At 43.3% G+C, this 26483-nt stretch overlaps 1 protein-coding gene across 7 annotated transcripts in view; it reads right to left on the bottom strand.

The window, feature by feature from the left end:
* Positions 1-26483, bottom strand: part of ITPK1 (inositol-tetrakisphosphate 1-kinase) — a 228884-nt gene that overhangs the window by 68128 nt on the left and 134273 nt on the right. For all 7 annotated transcript variants that reach the window (XM_065403550.1, XM_065403554.1, XM_065403553.1 and 4 more), the window contains exon 4: positions 24478-24595. In XM_065403550.1, the coding sequence (XP_065259622.1) occupies positions 24478-24595 (118 nt within the window). The remainder of the gene's footprint in view (positions 1-24477; positions 24596-26483) is intronic.

The raw sequence follows: 26483 nt of genomic DNA, 5'->3' as shown, positions 1-26483 counted from the left end.
ATACATTTTAACATTTTTAGAAGGTCTCTTTCTATAAGTCTATAATATATGACTAAACTATTGTTGTATGTAAAGTAAATAAGGTTTTTAAAATGTTTAAGAAGCTTCATTTAAAATTAAATTAAAATGCAGAGCCCCCCGGACCGGTGGCCAGGACCTGGGCAGTGTGAGTGCCACTGAAAATCAGCTCGCGTGCAGCCTTCGGCACACGTGCCATAGGTTGCCTACCCCTGGTGTAGAATGTGACTGCTCCCAGGAGTTCAGTGCTCCAACCCTGCAGAGAATTATGCAGGGTCTGTAAGATCTATCGGGATTCCTGCAGTAATTAATACTTTACAAGGTCAACAGGATGGCCTTGTAATTACAAGATTCGAAACAAAGTCACAGCTCTTCTTTAAGCTTCCCACGTGACGGTGGACAAGCTGATTACACTCTGTGCCTCAGTTTCCTCACCTGTAAAATGAGAGTATTATCTACCTTGCAGTGAGGTTGTAAAACTAAAATGATTACCATCTGAAATGCTCCAAAATGCTCAGATGGAAGATGATAAAGTAGTGCAAAAAATAATTATTTCACTCGTAAAGGCAGGTCACATTTTAAGCAAAAACTAGTGGATAGCATCCTTATACATATTTCTCATAGAAGAAAGCACAAATTTATAACTAGCATCAAGTTACTGGAAATACAAAAGGCCAACAAAATGGCCAGAAACTAGTTAAAAACCATTCCTTGCAGACATTCACTGCAAGGAGAGACAGTGCAGTGTGATTCCTGTGATTCCTGCTGGGAAGCAGGCTGCTTAAAAAGAAAAAAAAATTACTTGCCTCATTTAAAATTAGAAAGTGCTTCCTCTGATGCTATAATTTATGTTAACGTTCTGTCATCAATCCTCATTGCAACTCCTACTCAAGAACACATTTCCAGACGTGGCCTCTAATTTTGCCCTTGCCAGATTATACATGCACCTGTTAACATAGATGAAACTTGCCTTCGTCTGTGTTAAGTCTCATCTGACTGGCACATACAAGTGCCTGGAGGTTCATATGAAAGTAGATCTTATGTGCACAAATTTCAAGGTCACTTGAAAACTTGGCTCCAAAGGTTCATGTTCTAACCTGCTTTAAATCAAACTTCTTTTGTTTTGTAGCTGGTGGCTCTAAAATAGTGGAGGTAGCTCAGGAGAAAAAAAAAAACCTGATGCACTCAAATAGCTTCTGGTATGAAGCCTGGTCTGAATCCTGCTCTTTCAGTTAGAGCAGGAGCTGTAAACCCAGATGCTGCCATGGTTCTGAGTCCAGGCAACGAGAGCTGCCTTCTTCCAGAAAAAAAAAATCACAGTCTGGAATGAGTTATTCTTCCAATCTTATCTAACACACAATGCTAGCGAAAGGTGCCAGATTGACAGTGGAATAAAACTGAAATCTTCTGTCTACAAATACTTGAATATTACTTTTATTTACCAGAGACTTATTTTAAAAATTCATTTGCTGGATGATGGCAAGGACTTGGAAAATAGGGAATTTTCCAAACAGGAAAGCCTTGCATTAAACGGCATTGCTATTCTGCGCTAGAAGCGTCCACACTGGGGGAGAAGATTATAGGAAGCTAAATGACAGAAAATGGAACTATTCACAACATTATCTTATCCAGCCATCAGCCAGAGTCATACTAGAGACATCAGCTAGAGATTTTATGATTTGATAAATACATCAGAAAACTTACAATTTTGAAAACCAACCCACCCTGTTTTGGAAATGGACTGGCAGCTCTGTGATCATATCAGCTAGCCAAGTGTTTAGCCTCTTGCTCTACTAAAAATTTCACATATTTAAAAAAATGAAAGCTTAAAAGATCACAGAATCTAGATTGGAAAAAAAAACAGACTATATACTAGCATCCCCCCATATTTCTCCTCCCATCCATCCTCACCCAACCCCGGAAATTTGACTTTACCAGATGTAGGATTTTACTCTCTCAACAAACAGTTTTCCTACAGGAACAAGTTTGTTACATTATGCAAAAGTCTGAAGCCAATATGATATTATCCAGCATTCAAGCTACTTTTTGTTTTAGGAAATGCATATCTTGAACTGCATAAAAGTGTCTCCCTGGGTTATTTTTTAAAACCACAGCATACTTAGTTTAGCCAATTTACTCCTGTTGAGAGTCATTCTAAAGATAAAAGCCAAATCACAGTACTGAAAATTTAGACATCAAGTTTCCAACCGCGCTAATCTCCTCCTGATCCCCTCTTCCGAGAGACTGCTTGTTCCGATCTGATCAAACTTGAAAGCCAACATGAACTTCCAAAGATTAGCTGATGAGGTGGAAAAAGCAGTGAATTGTGTATGTGGGGGGGTATGTGGTGTGTGTGGAAGGAACATTTCACTGAACAAATGCATTCCTGGTTGAACACCGATAAGTTTTCAAGTGTTTGAATTACTATCTGCACTGAATTTACACAGCCTCTCTTCTGTCATCAGTCAGCAAATACCAGTGCTGTCACACAGGCCCCTCAAATTAACACTGAAAAATCAGGGAAAGATGCACGGGCCAGGGTGGAAGAAAGATCCCAAGGCAACACTTAGCTGTAAAGTGGTCTCACACTCTGCACACACAGAGATTTGCTTGAACCCAACTGTTCAGTGGGAGGATTTCAGGATCTTAATTCTCTAGCACTAACAAGAGGCTTCAAGTTTGTCAGTCTTGATCGATCAGGGGGAGGAAAAGATTGCTTCAGTTTTCAGCTACTGTTCAGGCACGTCAGGATTTGAAATCGTACTCTAACTGCTCTTCAAATTGATCTGGCTAAGAAGGAGCAATAGGAAATCGGAAAACATTTTTAACCACAGTTGCTTAAATGGCTTGTGGCAAAGCAACAACAACAAAAAAAATCTTGAAAGATATGTTAAAAAATACAATTTAATGACCGACAGCCTATAGAGATCAGGTGGTGGGACCAGACCCAAACTCTCAGTATAGCTCATGCTCGCACAGAAGACTAGGTCTCAGATTTTAAGATAGTATAAAGAGAGCTACCTTAATTTACACCAGCTGAGGGTCTAACTGTAAGTGGGGATTGAGAGGTGAAAGAGCTAACACCACGGGATACGGTATTCACTAAACCTAGAGAGTCACGCAGGAAGTCCCTCATTAACCTTTAGAGAAAGAGGTTCACTGCCATCACTCAGAGAGAGGTAACTTTAGACAACCAAATGTCATTGTTCTTTCCTGGCTCAATGGCAACTTCAGTTGTTGCCAGAAATTCAAACTCACCATAGACTGAACTTGTAACTTCTGAAACAGGTCAAAAGTGCACATGTAAGAATCCACCAAACCTTCTGATTTCCCAATGGACATTCAAAAACCTAGGAGATACTATCCAATGGCTACAGGAGAGTGATAGAAGGCAGATATATTAGCCCCAGATTAAGCAGGTCCCTTTTCCCTGGGTAAGGTAACAGGGGCGGTTCCAGAACAATCAGGAACTTGCTGGAACCAATTAAGACAGGCAGGCTAATCAGGGCACCTGGTTTAAAAAGGACCTCACTTCAGTCAGGGAGGGGCACGCAAGGAGTTGAGAGGGTGTGCTGCTGCTGCTGGAGGACTGAGGAGTACAAACGCTATCTGGCATCAGGAGGAAGGTCCTGTGGTGAGGATAACGAAGGTGTTGGGAAAAGGCCATGGGAAAGTAGCTCAGAGCGTTGTAGCTGTCACACAACTGTTACAAGACACACTGTAGACAGCTGTGATCCACAGGGCCCTGGGCTGGAACCTGGAGTAGAGGGTGAGCCCGGGTTCCCCCCCTTCCCCTGATTGGATATAAGAGGAGTTGACCTGGACTGTGGGTCCCACCAGAGGAGAAAGTTCCTGGCCTGTCCCCTGACCCACTAGGTGGGTCAGCAGAGACTGTGGGGATTGTGCTCCTTCCTTTTCCCCATGCTGGCCAGTGATGAGGTTAGCTGAGTGAACGGCAGGTTTGAGTCACAAGCAAAAGTGGCCAAACTGAGGGCCGCCGTGAATCTCTGAGGCGAGCAAATCCGCCAATAAGCGCAGGACCCACCAAGGCAGAAGAGGAACTTTGTCATAACATATATAGATCATAATTAGGTGCAGGGCAGCCCAGGTTCTCTTGAAAATGTATGTGCCAAGTGATAACTGAACAAGTAACTTCTGTTAATGTTTAACAATCTGTTTCATTATTGCTAAGATACAGTCAAAAGAAAGGCTCATTACCTGTGGGAGAAACATCTGAGACTTAAAAAAAATATTTTTAAGTATCTACTTTACTTTTCAGTTTTTGCTTTTTGTTTACTTTTCGCACTTCAGTAGGTTTGGACAATGAAACTAGATGAGTCATTTTCACTTTATTCCTATCATTTCCACTTTTTTATTCTCATAGATCAAATACTTTGGTCATGGATTCACAATACTGTAGGAGGATATTCAGATGTAAATACCCATCCCCCCACCTCCATGTGATCAATTAATTTTGTTAAAAAGTTTCATCAAAATATTTGTATTATAATTGGGTTTTATAAAACTTCACAAATGCAAAAACTTTAAGTCTTTAAGCTTACTTGCCAGTGTCTCTTTAATGATAATTTCTAGGATTAACATCCTATTAACATAACTATTAATGCAAACTGGATCAGCAGCCTTGTTTTCCTATGCCATTTAATTCAGCATTTCCAGACACTTCCCTGTCCTCTTTCCTTCCCCCTCCCTTTTATGGGGGGATGGGACGGGTGGGGAAGATAATAAGTACAAAAAAGAGCCAAAAACCCTCTTCTCAACCTAACTTCCATAAGATACCAACCTAGGAAGGAGGGGGGGGGGGAGATACAGGAGATACAGGAGAGGAACAAAAGGTCACCATTCTTCAACAACATCATTCCGCATCAAAAGGCAGTGAACTCTCGGATACAGCCCACAAATGTTGCTTTGAATTTAATCAACTGGATGAGAATAGCTACAGGTAAAATAGAGAATGCTTTCATTTGTTTCTCATGACACACTCCTAGTACTGTAATGACAGCTCAAGGCAGTGACTGGCTTATCTAAGCATGCATACTGCACAGTTCTTACCTGACTCATGACTCCGATTGAGCATCAGAACCCCACAAGGATAAAGGGCTGTATTCAAATCGGAGCCCATAATCCTCCCGCCTTTAGAGATCCGTACATTTTGTTGCTCACGCAGGACCGGTCAGCCCCCTACCGTGATTAAGGCTTTGTAAGAGTTCAAGTTAGAATACAGGCTGGCATTATAAAAAGAGACTAAGGGCTTGTCTTCACTACCCGCCGATCCGGCGGGTAGCAATCGGTCTATCGGGGATCGACTTACCGCGTCTAGTGAAGACGCGATAAAATCGATCCCTGATCGCTCTGCCGTCGACTCCGGAAATCCACCACGGCAAGAGGCGGCAGCGGAGTCGGCGGCAGCGGTCGACTTTCCCCCGTCCTCACAGCCAGGTAAGCCGACCTAAAATACGCAACTTCAGCTACGGTATTCACGTAGCTGAAGTTGCGTATCTTAGGTCGGACCCCCGCTGTAGTGTAGACCTAGCCTAAGAGAGTTAAGCGCCCAGTTCTCACAGTCCAAATTCCATTAGCACCCTTTGACTATCCCAACCAAACTATTGTGCGTGCAATTGCTCTCTCCCCTGGAAACATGTATTGTAGGTAGGGTGACCAGATGTCCCAATTTTATAAGGACAGTCCTGATTTTGGGTATTTTTTCTTATATAGGCTCCTATTACCCCCCACCCCCACCCCCGTCCCAATTTTTCACATTTGCTGTCTGGTCACCCTAATTGTAGGTCTGAATGTGGCTTAGGAAGCCTCAAACCTTGGCCACATGTCCTACTGCTGGGGATGGAACCCCACTCAATAGCAGAAGCCGGGCATCATAGTTAGCGCTATAGCGTTATAGCTGTACAAGGCACTTCACAAAAATAAAAACCACACAGGTCCCTGACACAAGGAGTTTATGATCTCAGGAACTGAACTTGCAGCTGCACATGGAGAGAGCCACTTGTGCACAGGAAGTTGTTGGATCAGGGCCTAAAGGCTGAGGATGTCCTGTAAGGTGCTGAGAGCCTACAGCTCTCGCTCAAATCAGTGGGAGTTGGGGTTGCTCATTTCCTTGAACGAGGATGCTTGGCATCTTGCAGGCTAGGGTCCTAAATTAGACTAAGGAGAGAACAGGACAAGGGCCTTAGTAAGAGATTCCGAGATACACTTTTGCTATATACATATCTTGCTGATTTCAGTTTCGTTTGTTTAATAAAAATGTGATTGCATCAGCCTTTTACATATATTGCTTCACTGATGTTTACAAGTTATATTTAATGTTGTAGGAATGAGATCAATCTGGGATACAGTTAAATACAATTTACACTCGTGCAACTTCCAGAAAACACCCTACTCAGTTCTGATTTTTTTTTTTTTTAAATGTAGAATTTAGTAAGTCCATTCTGTGGTCAAATCTTTGCTGGTCTGGGGAGGATTTCTTTTTAAATAGTTACAGTACCTAAGCTTTGGGAAGTCCCAATGACAGTACAATACCATAGGAATTCTGCCTCACATGCCAACATGCGTTCTAAATACCTTTCCTACCCCCCAATTAAGCAATTCACCCTATATTGGCACAATAATCAGTGCTTTTACACCACAGACCCTACTACAGTCATTAATTTCTCAGATGTCAGCCCTCAAGCACTTCTACAAAAGGATTTTTTAACACCATAAACCAAAAGGTTTACAAGTTTATGCAGTGTTAATATTATGACACAAACCAATGATGACATTTAAGCTTAAACCTTTTTCACACCTCCAGATTTCAGAGTATGACATCTATTCTCAGCATTTCATTGTTTGTCCAGGAATTAAGTGAGACTCTCCTCAGCATTCTTCTGATTTGCCTAAATATTACAGAGATCTCAAACCAGTGTGGAAGGTGATGTTAGAAAGGCCACATGATCCGAGTGCAGTGAAAACAGGAAAGAGCCAGGAACTCTTGCATTCTACTCTGTGCTCTGCTGCCCAACTTTGTGTGACCCTGGGCAAATCATTTAACCTCTCTGGGGCTAGTAGTTTCTATAAGCACTTGTTAAATAGGTATTACCTATGGTAAGGTTTATATAACCGTTTGAAAATGCAAAGCAGTGCAAGAGCAGTTATTTTTACTGTCAGATACCTCAGGATTCAATATGAAGGGCTAAAGCTGCACATGTGAAGAAATAGCTGTCCTAACTCAGAATGTCCCTGTTTTCATTAGCTACATGTTTTTAAAAACAATGCATTTTTCTGTGTATGACCATGATTAATCTGCTACCTGGATTTTTCTGTAGGTTGACTGTCTTCCCTTGACTTTACACTATTATAACTATTTGTATTATAGTAGCACTTATAGTCTCTAACTGAGATCAGGTGCCCATTTTCTTAAGCAATGTACATACTGATAGCAAGAGGCAGTTCCTGCCTCAAAGAGCCCATCTAAATAGACAGGACCGACAAAGAGTGGCAGAGAAAACAGATGCACAGATTGGGGAAGTGACTTGCTCAAGCGTCCCCACAAAAAAATAGTGATGAGGCTGTGGAGAGACTCATGGTTTCCAAGTTCCAGTCCAGTAAGATTTTGCTATAGGTTTACTGCTTTCTGGTAACATTTTTAAAATCCCTTTATTCCCCTCCCTTTCCTGAATAAGACACACTCGCTCTACTGGAGAGAGCTCTAATCAGCCTGGCCCAATATAGTTTTAATACTATGTGCCCTGAAGCCAGTAAGACCTGGATCAATATCCTTTAGATGTTACACTATGGGTATATGCAGTAAAAAAAAATAAAAAATCCATAATACTAAACCAAAAAACAGAAGTACCTCAACAACAATCTTCTGAAAAGACCAGTGATTTTCTAAGATGAAGAAAAGGCTACTTATACTTCAACCTGGGTAAGCTTCCTTGAATCCTCTATACAAACTCAACACACATGGATTTACTGTTACCAACTGAAAAAATAATCACTTTCCCATAAGGGCTCACTAAGCTTGGAAAGCTATTAAAAAATAGTGCCCTTGGACAAACTGAAATGAAAAACAAAAATTGCACAAGACCCAAAAGGGAGGTTGAGAGAAAAGAGACCAAAAAACAACAGCACAAGACCAGACACGCTGATTTCAACGGAGCTGTTTCGCTGTGAAATTCTGAGCAGGCTTTTTAATTTACCTTCTACTACTTGTTAGGTTTTCTACATGTTAATGTCTTTATATTATTTAGTTACTTATTCTACAGAGTGAAAATACAAAAAAAAATTAAAAAAAAAAGTTAAAAAAAACCCCAAGACAGATAAAGGTTGAGACACACGTTATTTTAACATTCTTTGATAAAACCCAAAAGAAAAAGAACAAACATAATGGTTACGGTTAAAGATCAACAAGCAAAATTATCAAAAGCTTCTCTTCTAAACTAAGTCCCTGGATAAATCAAGGATGCATATGCTGAGAGAAGTTCTGTCAGTATCATTCCAGGCATATTATATAGGTGTTAAACATGCAATTCTGATCCTGTACACACAGCATTAGGGTTACCATACGTCCGGTTTTTCCCGGACATGTCCGGCTTTTCAGCAATCAAACCCCCGTCCGGGGGGAATTGCCAAAAAGCCGAACATGTCCGGGAAAATGCCGGCCAGGCACTTCCCCTCCCGCGGCTGCTCTGCTCCTCCCCTGACTCTTCGGCTCTGTTTAAGAGCCGAGCTGCCCGAGCGCTATGGGCTTCAGGCAGCCCCCTTGCCTCCGGACCCCAGCTGCCGGCCGGGCACTTCCCCTCCCGGGCTCCGGCGGCGCAGGGTCCGGAGGCATGGGGGCTGCCCGAAGCCGGTAGCGCTCGGGCAGCTCGGCTCTTAAACAGAGCCGAAGAGTCAGGGGAGGAGCAGAGCCTCCGGCCGCGGCGGCTCTGCTCCTCCCCTGACTCTTCGGCTCTGTTTAAGAGCCGAGAGCTACGGGCTTCGGGCAGCCCCCATGCCTCCGGACCCTGCGCCGCCGGAGCCCGGGAGGGGAAGTGCCCGGCTGGGGGCGCAGGGTCCGGAGGCAAGGGGGCTGCCCGAAGCCCGAGCGCTACCGGCTTCACGGTTTGCCGAGCAGCCTCCAGACCCTGCGCCCCCGGCTGGGCGCTTCCCCTCCCGGGCTCCAGCTGCGCTGGGGAAGCGCCGGCCGGGGGCGCAGGGTCTGGGGGCTGCCCGGCAAACCGTGAAGCCGGTAGCGCTCGGGCAGCCCTTTTCGCGTGGCTGGGAGTGGGAGGGAGGAGGGGGCGGAGTTAGGGCGGGGAAGGGGCGGAGTTGGGGCGGGGCTGGGGATGGGAAATGGGCGGGGCCAGGGCCCCGTGGAGGGTCCTCTTTTTTTATTTGTTTAATATGGTAACCCTACACAGCATACACCTATTTGACTCTGGACTGCAGTTCCCAATAATCCTCTTTTTAAAACCAAGGCTGAGGTCGAAGAATAAGTCAACATCACATTCTGATGCCTTCAGGGCAGTGGTTTGAAGGATAAGAAGAAAGTCCTGTATTGCACCGTACTACAATTTACGCACTGTACCTACTGTAATTTTAAGATGTTCAATTTTATGAACTTTTCAGTTTCATTAATTCCTCAATCCCCAATTAGTTTGTAAAACAGGGGTTTCTACTGTAGGAAAAATGGTATAACTTTCTGGTGTCAACAAGCCCCAGACGGGTTCACAGGTGACTCAAGCTCTTCTTACCAAAAAGAGCCCATTGTCTGCCTCCTTGTGTGTCTGTGGATGTAACAGTTTTACAGTAATCTGAAGTTCTGATGTTTGAGTTCAGAACAAATAGGCATCACAAATACCTTTTGACAGTGGCTAGATTTCAGTGGCAGGTTAAGATACCTTCAGTGTCAGCCTATAGTATAGCTCTTTGGTCAATGGCTCCCTTTCCTTTTTTCCCTTTGGTATCCCCCCCCCCCCCCATTTATGAGTAAATGCCAAAATGATGATTCACCTTTTCCCCTCATTCCATTAGGTCAGCAGGAACTGGAAGTATGGAAATATAGCTGGGTGGGGTGTAAATATGGGAGAAGGGAACTGATTTTTCACCCCACCCCCTTTTTTTTTTCTTCCAAAAATTGAAATTTCAAAATTGTGAAATATTTTCAACAGGGCCGGCTCTAGCATTTTTGCCGCCCAAAGCAAAAACAATTTTGGCCGCCCCCCCCCCGTTTTTGAATTACCCCCCCCGCCCCGCCTCAACTCCACCCCTTCCCCAAATCCCCAGCCCTGCCTCCTCCCCCCAGGCTCTCAAGCCTAAGAGGGAGGGGGAGAAGCGGCGCCCGCGCCGCGGCCACTCAGCGTCTCCCCCTCCCTCCCAGGTTTGAGAGCCTGGGAGGGAGGGGGAGACTCCGAGTGGCCGCGGCGCGGGCGCCGCTTCTCCCCCTCCCTCCCAGGCTCTCAAGTCTGGGAGGGAGGGGGAGCAGCGGCGCGCGAAACGGCCGCTCGGGATCTCCCCCTCCCTCCCAGGTTTGAGAGCCTGGGAGGGACGGGGAGACTCCGAGTGGCCGTGGCGCGGGCGTCGCTTCTCCCCCTCCCTCCCAGGCTCTGAGGGAGGGGGAGCAGCAGCGCACGAAAACAGCTGTTTTGCGCGCCGCGGCCGCTGGGGATCTCCCCCTCCCTCCCAGGTTTGAGAGCCTGGGAGGGAGGGGGAGACTCCGAGTGGCCGCGGCGCACGAAACAGCTGTTTCGCGCGCCAGCAGCAGCGGAGGTGAGCTAGGGCGGCCGGGGCACATTTTTAGGGGCGGCATTCTGGCGCCGGCCATGCCGCCCCTAAAAATGTGCCGCCCCAAGCACCAGATTGTTTTGCTGGTGCCTAGAGCCGGCCCTGATTTTCAACCAGCTTTAGAGATGGTTGAAAAATAGGAACCAGCTTTTAACAAGAAAATTCCATTGAATGTTTTCCTGTTTTTTTTTTTTAATTTAAAATTTCATCAAAATATTGAAAATTTGAAAAATTCTGACCAGTTCTGCGGATGAGATCCCTTGAGTTACTAAGTGATTACCCCATCCCCATGCTGGAGATGTCCGTAAAGATAGGTTTGTAGAAGATTATACTTTAGAGACGCTCCCTCATAAGGGACAGTATTATGAATATAGAATTAGGAGATGTGCCCTGGAGGCGGGGTTGGGAACACCACATGGCTGTGTGCAGCAGTTCACCACAGCAACTCTCCAGTTTGTTTTATTCCTTTCTCATTTATTTGGTTTGTTGTTTAATGAACTCCAAGATCGTGACATGGTGTCAGAAGTGCTGCATGAGAAGGAAATTGCTTTCATTTTGAAGTTAACTCCTGTGTTTGCAACTGAAAGCAGAGACAAAGGGAGGCATGTGGAGTACCAGGCACTGAGACTTCTGCATGTATTTGGTGAGCACAATAGTAGCTTGACTAACTTAAGAAAGGGGGGGAAAGCCAAAAAGGGATGTGTTGTAACCTCCATCCAGTCTGCAATTGTTAGGTAATGTTGCAGAGAACTGGAAAAAAATTCTGACAGGGATTTGAATTGTATTTAGCAGCCAGAGAGGTAAAGGAGAAAAATGACAAAGTGAAATCAGCAATCTTTTTGCATGTTGTTGGGGAGGAAGCACTGGATATTTATAACAACTTTAAGTTTGAAGAAGGTGAAAGCATGAAGTTAAGTAAAATACTGACTAAACTGAGGAATATTGCTTGCCAAAAAGGAAACCTTTAAGAGACAATTTTTTTACATGCATGCAAAACACTGATGACACCATAGGACATGTCACAGAATTAAGGAAACTCCTAGCACCTCCACCTAGGAGCAAGCAGGATAGGTCGCCGCTTGCGGGGAGCCACCTGAGGTTAACGCGCCCTGGATCCGGCACCCAGATACCCCTCCTATGCCCCAAGCCCCTGCCCCAAGCCTCCTCCCACACCCAAACTCCTTCCCAGAACCCAGCCCAGTCCCCCCCCCCCCCCGTCACCCCAACTCCCAGCCCTGCATCTCTCCCACCCAAACTCCCTCTCTCTAAATTAACCGGCACCCCCCATTCCCCCAACATGCCGGATCAAAAAGCTCTTACTGTATATAGCTATAGTCCCTGTAATGCAGACATGGCCATAGATTTAAATGTCTTAGTGCAAGTGCCCTTCCTGAGCTGCATTCACTCCTTGCCAAAAAATTTTGCTGCTTATCCTAGTATGTTCAATAGCCTGATTTGCATAAAGGAAATGAAAAGGCTCTCCCTTGGAGTAACAAGTGTGTCAGCAAAGTACACATTGCTGAGATCAGTTGAGAGGACAGTCTTCTCGTACTTCTCTTAGAAAACCAACATTAAACTGAAGTTATTTCAGTACAGCAGCACGCTCCTGCTAGCAGCCCCAAATCAGCAAACAACATTTGGCTCATCATGCTTCTCCAGCTAACATATTATACAAATTATTTATAGATTTAGTCTCAATCTGCAGTTACCTAAGCTATGCCATGGTCAGACACACACCTGTTGCTTCAGGAAAGCAGGCTTCAACCGCCTCACCCTCCTGCAGCAGGCAACACATTCATTCAATAACTTTCCCCATCAGGAGAAAGGCATTTGTTTCTCTCCCTCTGAAGCACGTGCTGCTAATAATGCTTAGGTCGCCCACTGGTGAGCATCTGTTACAGGTCCCCAGCTGTGCCTGATTCACAGAGGATACGAGTCTGTTACAGTCCCAGCAAGAGAGCTCTAGTGCAAGCTGTAGAAACTAAGCTCTGAAGATCCCCGGTATGTCAGACAAAATAGCCCTCATCACACTTAGTGTTTTCAAAGGCCTGTACGAATATTAGTTAATCCTCACAACTCCCCCTAGGAGGTAGGCAAGTATCATCCTCATTTTACAGATAAGGAAAATGAGGCAGGGCAATGAAGAGTCTTATTCCAAGCCACAAAGTCCAGATTGGAACTCAGAAGTGCCCGGCTCCTTGCCCCATATTCAATCCACCATACTACTTCACAGCATCAAGGCAAATCAAGCTTGACTGTCAGAGCTTAAGGAGGCACTTAAACAATACAGCTGTTCCTGCTTTACAGTCTCTGACAGTGAGGCCCGCACAACACTGGTGCCACATTTCAACTCAGGGAACATGCCTGGGCTCACAAATTCCCAGGTTGTATTCTGAAATACATCTGACCCTTCATGCTAAATACAGACTCTGTCACACAATGGGGTTTGGTCATCTCCAGTTCACTTGTAACGAGAACTGCTTCGCCTCTGTGCACTGGTGACTGTACAAAGAGGGCTGTGGGGGGCAGTTTTCTTTAAGAGGTGTAATACTTATTTAGAGGGTCAGCTGTTAGGGGCAGGAACTCTCTCTTACCCTGTCTTTACCCAATGCTTAACACAATGGGGCCCAGATCTCAATTGGCCTCTAGATGGTATCATAATACAGAGTACTGCGACTACTACTACTAATAATTTTACTGGACGAATGGAGCCAACTCTTTGTGAGTTGTAGCTTTGAGAGCTGCCTCCTTGCTGAGGGTGTGTCTGCGCTGCACTCAGGGGTGTGATTGCAGTGCCAGTAGACATACCTGACCCAGCTAGCTCAACCAACAATGCAGTAAAGCTGTGACAGCATGGGCTGTAAGACCCTGCCCAAGACCCTGGATAATTACTCGAGTGCATAGCTGGTGCTGATGCAGCTTCACGAGTATTATTATTCGAGCTAGCTAGTCACACCTCTGATTGCAGCGTAGACATCCCCTGAGAAAGGCCTTTTGCTGCCTTCAAAACCTTGAGGAGTTAAAATATCCCAGGCCTCATCATTAGTGTGGGACCCAGCTTATCACTAAAGGCAGCCTAGTGTACACTGTTACCTGGTCACCACCCACACTGATGCTGACATTTTGTCACTAGGTAGTATGGATTTCACTGATAACAAATGCCCAGATTGCATCCTCAAGCTGCATATGAAAGGAGCTGGAATAGCAACATTCCCTTCCGCAGGAATGCTGCTGCCCTGCCTAAAGTTAACTGGCCTTAGTAACAGCTGAATTCTGAGCTCTACCCTCCTTGTCCCGGGAGATGCAAGAGAAGCTTGCAGCTGTCAAAGCAGAGCTGCTGAAAAAAACAACAATCCTCACTGTGGACCAGACATGAGGAACAGCCATTTGTGTGGGGCATGCAAAATATCCATTTTTTCATCCTCCTCACGTTAATGTGGGAGAACAGATTTTGTGGTGAGGCTAGTACATCATCATCATGATGCTTCCAGGCTGTTGGAGAGGGAATTAAAGGGAGAGTTTAAAAAGTCATTCCAATGTCCAGAAGTTCCAAGTAAAGCCCTGTCTAAAACAACGAAGTATCATGACCTGGGTCTGATCCCTCTAACAGAACTAAAACTCAAGCACGTTAACAAGCACAGGACCCTGTCCCACATTATTAATACCTGTCCAAAGGGCGACAGTCCTGGCCCTGCACAAAGCCTTGCTTTCTGGCATATATTTCATGTTTTATTCAACTCATTAGCCCCAAGAAGGCTGTTAAAAAGAAAAAATAGTTATGAGCACACAATCAAACAGGTGCATTATGGAAGAGATAAAATGGCTTACAGGTTTTCTAGCTTTGATGCTGTTATAGACTGTATTTGGCATTTCCCTTTAACTTACAGCTTGCTAATAATAAGATAGTAAAATTATAAACAAATCCCATGACACTTTTCAGAGTATAGAGGTGTCAGCCGTGGAGTCCTGGGTATACTTCAAATCTGATACAAGTAATCACATTCTGGCTACCTAAATCTTCCTTACAGCTTTAAGCATTATTATTTTATGGGAAGAGTGCTGAGAACACAGGAATTATACCAAATGAGATCAGTGGTCCATCTAGCCCAGTATTCTGCCTTCAGCAGCAGCCAGTACCAGATATGTCAGAGGAAGTGCCTCTCACTCCCTGACTCCTTAGTTTAATTAATAGCCTCTTTGAGGGACTTTTCTGAAAGTCCAAATAAAAATGGCCAACTGGTTCTCCTCTAATGACTCTTTTTTTATATGTGGAAAAATATCTAGATTAGAAAAGGCTGGACACCACCAGAACAATGTGACTGAGCAGTGATATTTAGCATGTGTCCTATCAGTTCTACAATTTGGGAGATTATTTTTTTTAAATGGTGTAAAAGTTGCCATTTGTTAACGCACAATGCTTCACACAAAAGCTTTGCACCTTCTTCCTCCGAATCAATGCACCCTGAAACATGCTCAAAGGGAGTACGTTTTGCACATCGGGTGCTGCTACTCTTTGTTCTTCGTGCAGCATCTTGCCGCTTTCATTTAGTTAAACCACATCCTGCATGGGTTATATTTTGTTTCCATCACACAAATACAGTAGGCTGACCTGAGCTGTGGGAGGACAGAAGTGCAGAGAAGGGCAATCTCTACACAGCTGTGCGTGTGCGAGCATCCACACGTACATACAATTTCTCTGTTTTTAAAAAAAAAAAAAATCAGCATTTCTGTCACTGCTACAAAGGGTATCCAAGGCACTGCAGTTCTCCCCTACCCTGAGAGTAGGCAACAACTGCGGTATCTCAGATAATGTCAAAATACGCCATTTTATTGGTGACTTCTGTTTAGAGATATTAGAATGTCTAAATCAGAGGTTCTCAAACTGGGGGTCAGGACCCCTCAGGGGGTCGCGAGGTTATTATGTGGGGGGTCACCAGCTGTCAGCCTCTACCCCAAGCCCCACTTTGCCTCCAGCATTTATAACGGTATTAAATATATAAAAAAGTGTTTTTAATTTATGGGGGAGGGGGGTCGCACTCAGGCTTGCTCTGTGAAAGGGGTCACCAGTACAAAAGTTTGAGAACCACTGCTCTAAATTATATCAAAAAGGATCTTGCTGGGACAAAAGAAGCCAACCCAGCCCAGGAAGGATAACCAAATCATTGACCTTCCTGAAGGTTTTGTTCAGTCACCCAGTCGTAAGCCATAGAAGCCTTGATGAGCATCTGACCCATCATCTGTGAAACTGCCCCTCACCCATCCTTTTTCAGCAGCTACCCTATAAACTGAAGTAGTTCCGCCAATTTTGAAGAGGCCTATGCATGAGACTGATCTTGCATAGCATCCAGCCTCTCCATTTTCCTGGCAAGGTCACTGAGGAGGTGGTGGATGCTCCAACAGCACCTGCCCTCTTCCAATATCCCAGATCCTTCATAATCAGATTTCAAACCAGGATGCAATCCTACTGGACAACCTACTTTAGCCCTGCAGAGACAACAAGCCTATATGCGCTGCTGTTATACTCAGAGCTCTCTGTGGCCCTCAGCACTAACTATTGAACACGCAGGGCAGAGAACACATTTATATGATACTTGGAAGTAAATGTGGCAACATTGCCCTGCAGAATGGATTAATTTAAATCACTGGTTTGAATCATGCTTTAAATCAGCAAGCAGGAAATCTGGATTTAACTCACTGATTTTAATCTTGTGCTGCATTTGTACCTTTTAGTTATTTTGCTAAAGAAAGGTTGATTTTCACTGGCAAGCATTAAAAAATGTTAATTTGAAACTAAATATAGATCTTACACTACATGTGGTCTTTTCGTTAAGCAGGAGGATGCATTACAGCTATACATATTCATTTAAGCAATTATATAGCTTAACTTACATTTATTCAGATTCTTAATTTTTATATTTTTTATTCTGTTAGAAAATGGTGAAAGATGCATTTCTTAAATAGAAATTAAAATTAAATTAAAAATGCATAAAACAGCATTTTAATTAGCTAAATAAAAATTACCTTAACCATCCTGGATACATAAGAAAAGAAGTTTATCAAAACATGCCTTGCATTTAAAACTAACTGATTTATTAAAGGAAGTATAATCTGTAGTTAGTGAACTGAACTAATTGGTTCAAATCACCGTGTCCTTCAAGATTTTACAACTAGTACTCTTCATCCTCTCATACCTAGTTTTTTTCCATAGGTTGGAAGAGGAAAGCCAGCTTTCCTGCTTTTTCAACCCCCAACTGGTTTCTTAACTTCAATGACTAGTTCACTCAAACTGAACTAGCTGAATAAACTGAAATGAAAACAAAATATTTTCTTTGCACCTGCGGACAGGGCTGCTGCTGGCCAAAGTTGGTTTAGTACTTCAACAAACTGGTTCCCGTCCACATAGTGACTTCCGCGAGGTTCAATGATATGACTTTCTTTAAAACGTGCCAGCAAACATGCACTGCTTAATATTATTTGTCAATGATTTTGATAGATTATATACATTTAGACCTTAAAATAGGTTGTGAATTTCAAATTTAATTTTAGATAGGTTTATATCTTTTAAATTAAATACAGATTTATTTTTTAAAGTCCAATTTTTTTAAATCATTTTTATCCACCTTGCTGCCCTGGATGCACTTGCTCCTCTCAGACAGATCCCAGCAAGCTGCAATGGGCATCCCTCTTCCTCAACTAGACCCCTCTTTTTAAGTTATGTTAGGGTCTCAACAAGGAAAGATGTTCCAGTGGTTAGAGTATTATCCTGGGACTAGGGAGACCCGGTTCAATTCCCTATTCCCTACACACTTACATCTCTTTGTAGTTAAAAAAACAACCCTTGTTTTATTCTTCAATCAAAACTAATTCAGTGTTGTGAACTGCATGGGTAATTCCATTTAAAGTGATAAATTGTTGCATATTGACCCCTTAGAGGGGCCATGGATGTAATATATCTGGACTGACCAGGAAAGGGCTGGACTGTGCAGCATGCACGTTTCAGGGGGGAAAGCCAGGACGGAGAGTGTGTTGGGGTCTCCCTGCATATGATAACCAAGGCTGATGGAAGCCAGAGTGTGACTGGAGTGTGCTTGCAGGCTGCAGCTATACACAGACACTTGGGGTGTGACCTGCATGCGGTTTGTGAGTGACCCAGGTGCAAGCTACAACAGCAAAGCACGCTGAGGCACCCCCAGGTTGCAGGGCAAGTGTGACACAGCCCCTAACTGATCTAGATTGCACGCCAAAATGGCACACATATTTAGGGACTTAAAATAGTTGGCCTGCTTTTCAGAAGTGCTGAGTGCACACAGCTCCAGAGCTGTAGGTGCTCAGCACTAAAAAAAAAAAAAAAAAACAGGCCACCTATTTAGATATCCAATTTTAGGCACCACTTTTGAAAACACTGGACTTGCTGTCCAACCTCGTCTTCCCTTCATCAACTGGTCTATTAGTTATATTATAGCAACACCTAGAAACCCTAACTGAGCTCAGAGCCCCATTGTGCCAGGCAGCGTACACACACATACAGGCTACGTCTATGCTAGGTTATACCAGTATAGCTATACCTGCAAAGCGCTGCTGGCAGGGATACAGCTATACTGGCAAAACTGCACTTTAGCCAGCATAGCTCGCTTCAGCTCCCCCAAGCTACTGTGTGTACTAGTAGGGGCTTTCGCTGGCACAGCTCTGTCAGTAAAAATCACATCTCATAACACATAGCTATGCCAGCAAAAGTCTTCCAGCTTAGACACAGCCATAATAATAAACAGAACTTACCAGCAGACAAAAACACTGAGCGGTAAAGTCATTTGTCCACGGTGCCAGAGCACTGTACAGCAGCATTTCTCAAACTCCCCTGATCAACTCAACTCCTCCCCCTCCCTCCCAGTGCCTCCTGCATGCCAGTAACACCTGTTCAGTGGTGTGCAGGAGGCGCTGGGAGGGAGGGAGAGGAGCGGAGCGTACTTGGGGGAGGGGGCGGAATCATGTCCAGGACCGCCGGTCCCGCTGATCAACTCCTCCCTCCTCCCTCCTCCCTCCCAGCACCTCCTGCATGCCTCAGAACAGCTGTTCCCTGGCGTGCAGGAGGTACTGGGAGGGAGGGGGAGGGGCGGGGGTTGGGCCTTGGGGGAAGGGGTGGAGTGGGAGTTGGGCCTGGGGCTTAGCGGGGGATTTGGGGGTCCCAAAAGATTTTAAATCAAAATGGGGGTCCTTGGGTTACTAAAGTTTGAGAACTGCTGCTGTAGAGAATCCAGGCTTCCTGAGCCCCAATCTGGCATTATATCTGTTTGATCACACTGCCCCTCTCTCTTTTGGCCATACACGAAACATATGACTGTGCAACAGGGATTTCTTTAACTGAGTCAAAGGAAGATCTGGTTTAAAAAGTTTTAGTGGGGAAAAAATAATGGTGCGCAGTATAATTTCCTAATCTTCCTAAACATGCAGAAAGCAGCACTCAAAGCAGCAGCATCTCATAACACAAAAACAACAGCACTTAAATGGTTTCAATTACATATTAGAACGGAAATGTCACAGTTAAATGGTTTTATATTGTTTACAGTATCCTCAGGAAGTGGCTCCTGTACTTCAAAGATGTACAAAGGAGTGAGAGAAACTTAAGAACCACAGTTTTCTTCACATATGAACTCTTTCAAAGGGGCATCAATCAGGATAAATTCACCCCAAATTTAATTTTTCCAAAAACAAATGATGAGAAAAACCTAAGGTCAATAAGAATTTTTATTTTTTTTCTAAATCATATGGAAACCGTTTAAAAGAACAACACCACTTCTCCTGTACTATTTGCAACCCAAACATTGCCCAAGAGAAACTAAAAGTGAAACTGACTAGTACATTTCCATTGTCCACCCTAAGCAAAATGGAAAAAAGTAAAACAGCATAAACAGAGAATGGCATGTTTTTGTCCTTTTTAAAATTCCTTCAGTTTTAATAACCTACGGTATTATTGGAACACAGGTAAGGATTTATTTTTCCAAATATGATTTTTAGCCTTTAAAAGAAGCTTCCCTTGAAAGGAAGGCTACAACGTAATGAAGAATTCTGATTGCTAAGTCTAATCGCAAGAGCAGCAAATCACTACAAATATTTGTTAACATCTTAACCATAATAAAAAAGAAAGTGAAGTCTTGAAAGTTTGACGCTGTGAAGGTCAGAGCTTCTCAATATGCCTCCATGAATCCAAAGGTATTTTTCATTAGGTCAACAACTGAAAGAGCAGACCCAGCTTAGATCACACACAGCCCTGCTGAAAATGCATTTTTCATTAAAACATGCAGCTAGTTTTCCCAAACACTGCTATCCTGTGGAGAAACTCCCATCAAGCTCATATTTGCACCAAGAAGTAATCCTTCACTGATAAGTAAAAAACCACAGCAATGCAATTGCTGAGAGAACTGAACTGCTAAACCAACAGAACTTTTCAGTGATTTATTTCACAGTGATCTGCTGGCTACATGGAGCACATGTGGGGAATGCAAACTTTTATTTTTAAAGGACTTTGAAAAAGGTAGAAATTAGGGTTTCAAAATGAATCAGTCATTCAGTGTTTGCACTGTGAAAACAAAAAAGGAACAGGAAAGAGCTCAGCCTCTGATCTATTTCTAATAAAAAAACATCTCATAGTAATGAGAATTATTAGAAATGTTTCCTGCTTCAGAGAGAAACATTTCCTGTTAAAACTGGAATCAGATCCATCTCTATACTTCATCCAGCAGGTTAAATCATTAATTACCTGCTAGTACATCAAGTAATATAGGAATGTTAGGGTCTCAACAAGGAAAGATGTTCCAGTGGTTAGAGTATTATCCTGGGACTAGGGAGACCCGGTTCAATTCCCTATTCTGCCACAAGCCTCCTGTGTGACCTTGGGCAATTTACTTCATCTCTTTATGGCTAAGTTCCCCATCTAAAAAACGGAGATAACAGTACTTACAACACATCTGTGAGACAGGGAAGAATAAACACATTAAAGATTGTGGAGCGCAGATCTGCTATGGTAATGAAGGTCAAAAAAGATAGAAATCTTTTCAACCAGGACCCAGGAGTTAATTAATCAAACAGTTCAACTTAAAAATCTTTTGCTAGACACAGTCTAAGGCTTGGTCTACACTTACCCCCCAATTCGAACTAAGGTACGCAACTTCAGCTACGTGAATAACGTAGCTGAAGTTCGAAGTACCTTAGTTCGAACTTACCTCTGTCCACACGCGGCAGGCAGGCTCCCCCGTCGACGCCGCGGTTCCCCCGTCGACGCCGCGGTACTCCTCTCGTCTAGCTGGAGTACCGCAGTCGACGGCGATCACTTCCTGGTTCGACTTATCGCGTCCAGACAAGACGCGATAAGTCGAACCCAGAACTTCGATTCCCAGCCGCCGAACTAGCGGCTGGGTGTAGACATACCCCAAGTGACTATTGATTTTGGGTGCCCAACTTGAGATACTTTAAAAGAGACCTGATTTTCAGCAAGTGCTGAGCACCCACTGCTTGAAAACATCAGACCCCTATAAGGTGTCTCAAGTTGGACACCCAAAATCACATCACTTTTGAAAACGTTGACCCTAGGTTGTAGAGCAAAGTGACCCAGCAATGTAAGCTACTTTTACAGAACGGTATAATACATCAAGAATGTGTTTACTGAGCCAGGCAGAGGCAGTTGCATAGCTAAAGAGGGTTTATTTGGGAATCAACAAAGCACAACATGTTCATCTTGTGTTAGACACACATCAGAGTGGTGATGGACAGAATATGTGGTGAGAAAAAATAAACCCAAAGCAAGAATTTAGCCTTTAGCCTAAATGGTGCCATTCCTCAGTTATCAAACTCCCTAACTGTCTGGAGAGTTGAAATGAAATGCAAACTGAAGGGGCAAACACTGTATTTCACTTTTAGTTACACTAAAAGGGAGCACAGCAATTCACACGTGAAAGGAATTATTATCTATAGCTAAAACACTGGTATATAACTAGTACTGTATATAGATTCTATAGCTCATGGGCTTCCATAAAAACAATGACATTTCTACCTTCATGGATGTTCAACTTTATATTTCTTTTTACATCCACTTCTGAGGAGGCGATGCAGCCCAATACTGTGTACATCACACAGCTACCTCGGGATGCAACTGGACATCTCTAACTGTGGCAATACCTAGCTGCAGCTCAATAATAGGACAGTCTTCTTGCAATGGATTTCCATTTTGAAGAACCTAAATGCAGCTGATGCAACTGTTAAAATCTCCATGTTATTTACAGCTGTATCACACTTGCCTTAAACTTTCTAAACTCTAGGGCACAGCACAATAGACAGCAGAAGAATATAGTGAGGGAATAACAGATTAGACAACCTGAATAAAGAGAAGGAAAAAAATAGTTTCTCTGATACAGACCTTTAGTGATCCACAAATTTGTGGCTCCCTGACTCAATTATTGCTAGTTATTCCACCTAGGAATAAAGCTACATGCCCTAAAAAAGCTCCTCTTGGAACAAAATGCAGCAGCCCATCTGCTTAGCAAAGGCCACCACGACCCGGTGCTCAGCTCTCAGTGCTGGGTCCCCACTCAATAGAGAGGGCAGTTAAAGGTCCCAGTCATAATATTCAAAGCCATCCATGAGATAAGCTAAGAGAGAGTCATAGACAGAGGGAAGGGGCACTGCCCACATGTGGCAGCTACATTCCACTGGAAAGATCAAACTGTCAACCAGCGCCAGTCAGACATTTTTAAAAATCAACAATTAAAATGAAAATGTTCTTCAACATTTCTTGACTGAAAAATGGATCAATGTGTTTGTGAACAATGGATCCCATTTTTCTACCAGTTCTGCTGTTCATTCCCACAAGAGATAAAAATACTACCTCTCCCCACTTTCAGAACAAACTAAAACTCACACACACACTTGAAAACTAATTAAGCTATTTCTCCAACAGACTGGAAAAGAAGAGAGCATGTTGGAGACTGTAATTCATATTTCTATTTTTACATACTTGGGACGATTTCAGACACCTTGCTGATGATGGCCAGACAAAGTGGATACAAACTGTATGAATATAAATCCCAAATCATAAAAATACAAAAGATAGCAATAGGGTAAGTTTCTGACCTGAGAACTGGGATAGCAATAGAACGACGCAAACATTAACCAGTCAAATGTCACATTGGAACATAGTTTACAGAAGCAACTTCTCAACACCATAAACAACTGGCTCTTGGAACAGCTACTTCTACAGCACTCAGAAGGAGAGGCTACTCTTGACTTAATCCTAACACACAGGAGTTGGCTCAAGAGCTAACTGTAGGCTTTAGTATTCCCATGACAAGCAGTTAGATTGTACAATAATTTCAGTTTACTAGTGTGCATGAAAAGACAGCATTTCTGCTGCTGCTCAGAGTAATAAATATGCTCCCCATCAAACACACACCTTGTTTAACTTAGATCAAACCCCTATTCTCATGCTTTCAAAAACAAAAGCCTAGATTCTGGAGTATAATTCTGCTATGAAGGACTGTGTCTGCAGCCTCTGCCCATTACTAACACTCACATACCTAACTCCAGGAACCAGCTGTTCCTTCTGCTACAAACCCACTGTGATGCATGGCTATTGAGGGTTAAAAATCCTGCAAAATAAATAACCCTCAAAAGACATGTGGGTAGATAATGTTTGTGTTTTTGTGTATTTGCATATGTATGAGTAGGGTCGACAATGTAATGAACAGTCCCTGTCTATGCTGTATTCTGATAATTCAGAGGTCAAAAGAACATCCTAGCATTTAAATGAATTGTAAACACAGGATATCTCTGTATTCATCTCTCTTTGAAATGTATAGCAAATAATCTGAGAATGGAGGAGGAACAAGCAAATTGCCTTATGTTAACTCTATAGCTAAGTACCAGTGATGGACCTCCTTCAAAGTCATGCTAATTACCTTCTGAACTCCAACTTGCCAAAAGACAAGAAATTGTATACAAGATCCTTGGGTCTTGAGTCTGTCATCTCAGACCTGCTTAGGCTTCACCAGGGGAAGTTTGAGTCGCAAGGCTAAGGTCCCAGTTATGCTGGTACACCCTGAATATGATATTTGGACATTGGACTATAACCTATGAAGTATTTCTAAAAGAACACTGCAACTACAAAGCTCACCATCTCTGCTATGAATCTGCACCTAAATGAATTGAATCATGTCTGTAAGTATATTGATCTTTTAACCATATTCTCTCTCTTATTTTTTAATAAATTTTAGTTTCGTTTAATAAGAATTGGCTGTAGTGTGTATTTGGGTAAGATCTGAAATATTCAATAACCTGGGAGGTAATGTGTCTGATCCTTTGGGATTGGTAGAACCTTTTCTTTTATATGATGAAATAAGATTTTCAGAAATCATCATATTTGACATAGGTACCTGGATGGAGGCCTGAGGCTGGATCACTTTAAGGGAACTGTGTTGTTTGGATTTGAGTAACCAGTGAGGTAATAAAGCAGATGTTTTAAGCTGGTTTGGTAAATCTAAGTATTGGAATATCCACCAGCTTTTATGGGATTGTCTGCCCCATTCTTTCCAGTTCACCCTAATTGAGTGACCACAGCTGGCTCCCCCCTAGAACCCCAGTCACACCCACAATGCAAGGAACATGCTTTTCTGAAATGAAAAGTCACTGGCCTACCTTGCATGTAGGCTTCTATTCGCCGAATAAGCTCATAAGACTTGGATCGGTCCAGCAGCGTCCGGATAGCAGGAAGGGGGTCCAGGATGATGGTTTCAGGGTGAGCATCAATATACTCCTGCAGAACAAACATGGAGCAAAGGCTACTGTTAGATTTGCTGGACAGCATAAAAAGCACCAAAGCATGGGAAAATAAATAGGAGGAGAAGGTTAAGGACCCAATCAATCTACAGCTCCTCCTCCGAATGAGGCTGGCACTTCGTAAATGTAATTGTAGGGCATGTCTAGACTTTCTCGTCATTGACATTGTAAACTGGAATCCTGTTGAATACAAATATAATGCCAGACAGTGTTTAAGACAGTGACATCCAACTGTGGACTCATCAGCCCTGCAACCTGCTCTGCAGCCACATCAGTTCAGAGCAGAGCCAGTGGCGAAGACTCATAATAGCAGCAGAGAGCGGTATTGGCAGGAACCATTAGGAGAAAAAGGACACAGTGCTATTGGGGCCAACCTTGTCATTACACTGAAGAGCTTAAACAGCATGTGGGCATCAGTCCACTTCAGAGTGCAGATCAGAACTACATCTGCATTCTGTTACATTAGTATTACAGTCCCCTACCTGTACTGACTGCCAAGTGAGGAGCTAGATCAGAGGTTCCCAAAGTGGGCGATACTGCCCCCTGGGGGGCGCTGGAACGATCCAGGGGGGCAGTAGTAGCCTCGGGTGCAATTGGGGGGCGTTGAATAAAAATAAGGGGGCGGTGGAAGCATAAAGAAAGAAGAGAATATAAGAAAATTTTGAAAAACCGTTCGTACATGTTTCATCTGTTGTGTAACAGAGTTAAAGTTGTAGTGATTAGTTTATTTTCCAAATAAATTCACAAATTATAACCGATCAGGTGTCAAGTCCGCCAACAGCTCTTAACAAGCAAGTGTTGGCAGGCGAGCGTGTCGCGCATTGTCGGGAAGTCCAGCATGCATCGGCAGGAATATGTGCGTGTAATGACTTGTTTACAATACGATACTATAAATAGTATGAAATCTAATTTAGATTGTTTCTGAATTGTGTAAAAAGCAATTAACAATAGTGCAATAAGTATTTAAAATTTTTTATTCATATTCGATACCTTCGATCTTTACGGATTACGGATCACATACAAAGCAAATTGTATTATTGTTGTTTCAATAAAACAGCAATTTACACGTGAGTATTTTTATACATTTACTTACATATCTACCGTACGTTTCTGTGTCTCTAGTGCTTACTAATAATAAAATCGTAGCAGGCTTGTGTTGGTACAGTATTCGCTGTATACGGTGTCATTCATCGTCAACATTTAGTTGCCAAAAATCTGAGGGCAGGTCTTCACTACGGAGGGGGGGAGGTCGATTTAAGATATGCAAATTCAGCTACGCGAATAGCGTAGCTGAATTCGACGTATCAGAGCCGACTTACCCCGCTGTGAGGACGGCGGCAAAATCGACCTCCGCGGCTCCCCGTCGACGGCGCTTACTCCCGCCTCTGCTGGTGGAGTAAGAGTGTCGATTCGGGGATCGATTGTCGCGTCCCGACGAGACGCGATAATTCGATCCCCGAGATATCGATTTCTACCCGCCGATTCAGGCGGGTAGTGTAGACCTAGCCTGAGTGAACGCCTACATAGGTCATTACATTATGACATTAAAGCAACCAACAAAATCAGAAGCAATTCATTGAATGACAGATTGTTTGGACAACTTTGTATTGAAAACGATGAAGAATTCAATCGCTTGCTGCTTCATACAGAAGTTCATTGGCTATCAAAAGGTGCCTGTTTGGATCGGTTTTATAAACTCTTTGACTCAGTGCTAGAGTTCCTAGAAAACAAAGATGATGCTTTACGAGCCAACTTGATTGATTCCAAAACTGACACAGCTTATTTGACAGACTTGTTTAATAAATTTAATGAAACAAATTTACAGCTCCAAGGCGATGAGCTGAATTTAATCAAAACAAAAACTG

Source organism: Emys orbicularis, chromosome 4, assembly GCF_028017835.1.
Source record: "Emys orbicularis isolate rEmyOrb1 chromosome 4, rEmyOrb1.hap1, whole genome shotgun sequence".
NCBI lineage: Eukaryota > Metazoa > Chordata > Testudines > Emydidae > Emys > Emys orbicularis.
The sequence above is the reverse complement of the archived record's forward strand: the minus strand, read 5'-3'. Positions and strand labels throughout refer to the sequence as shown.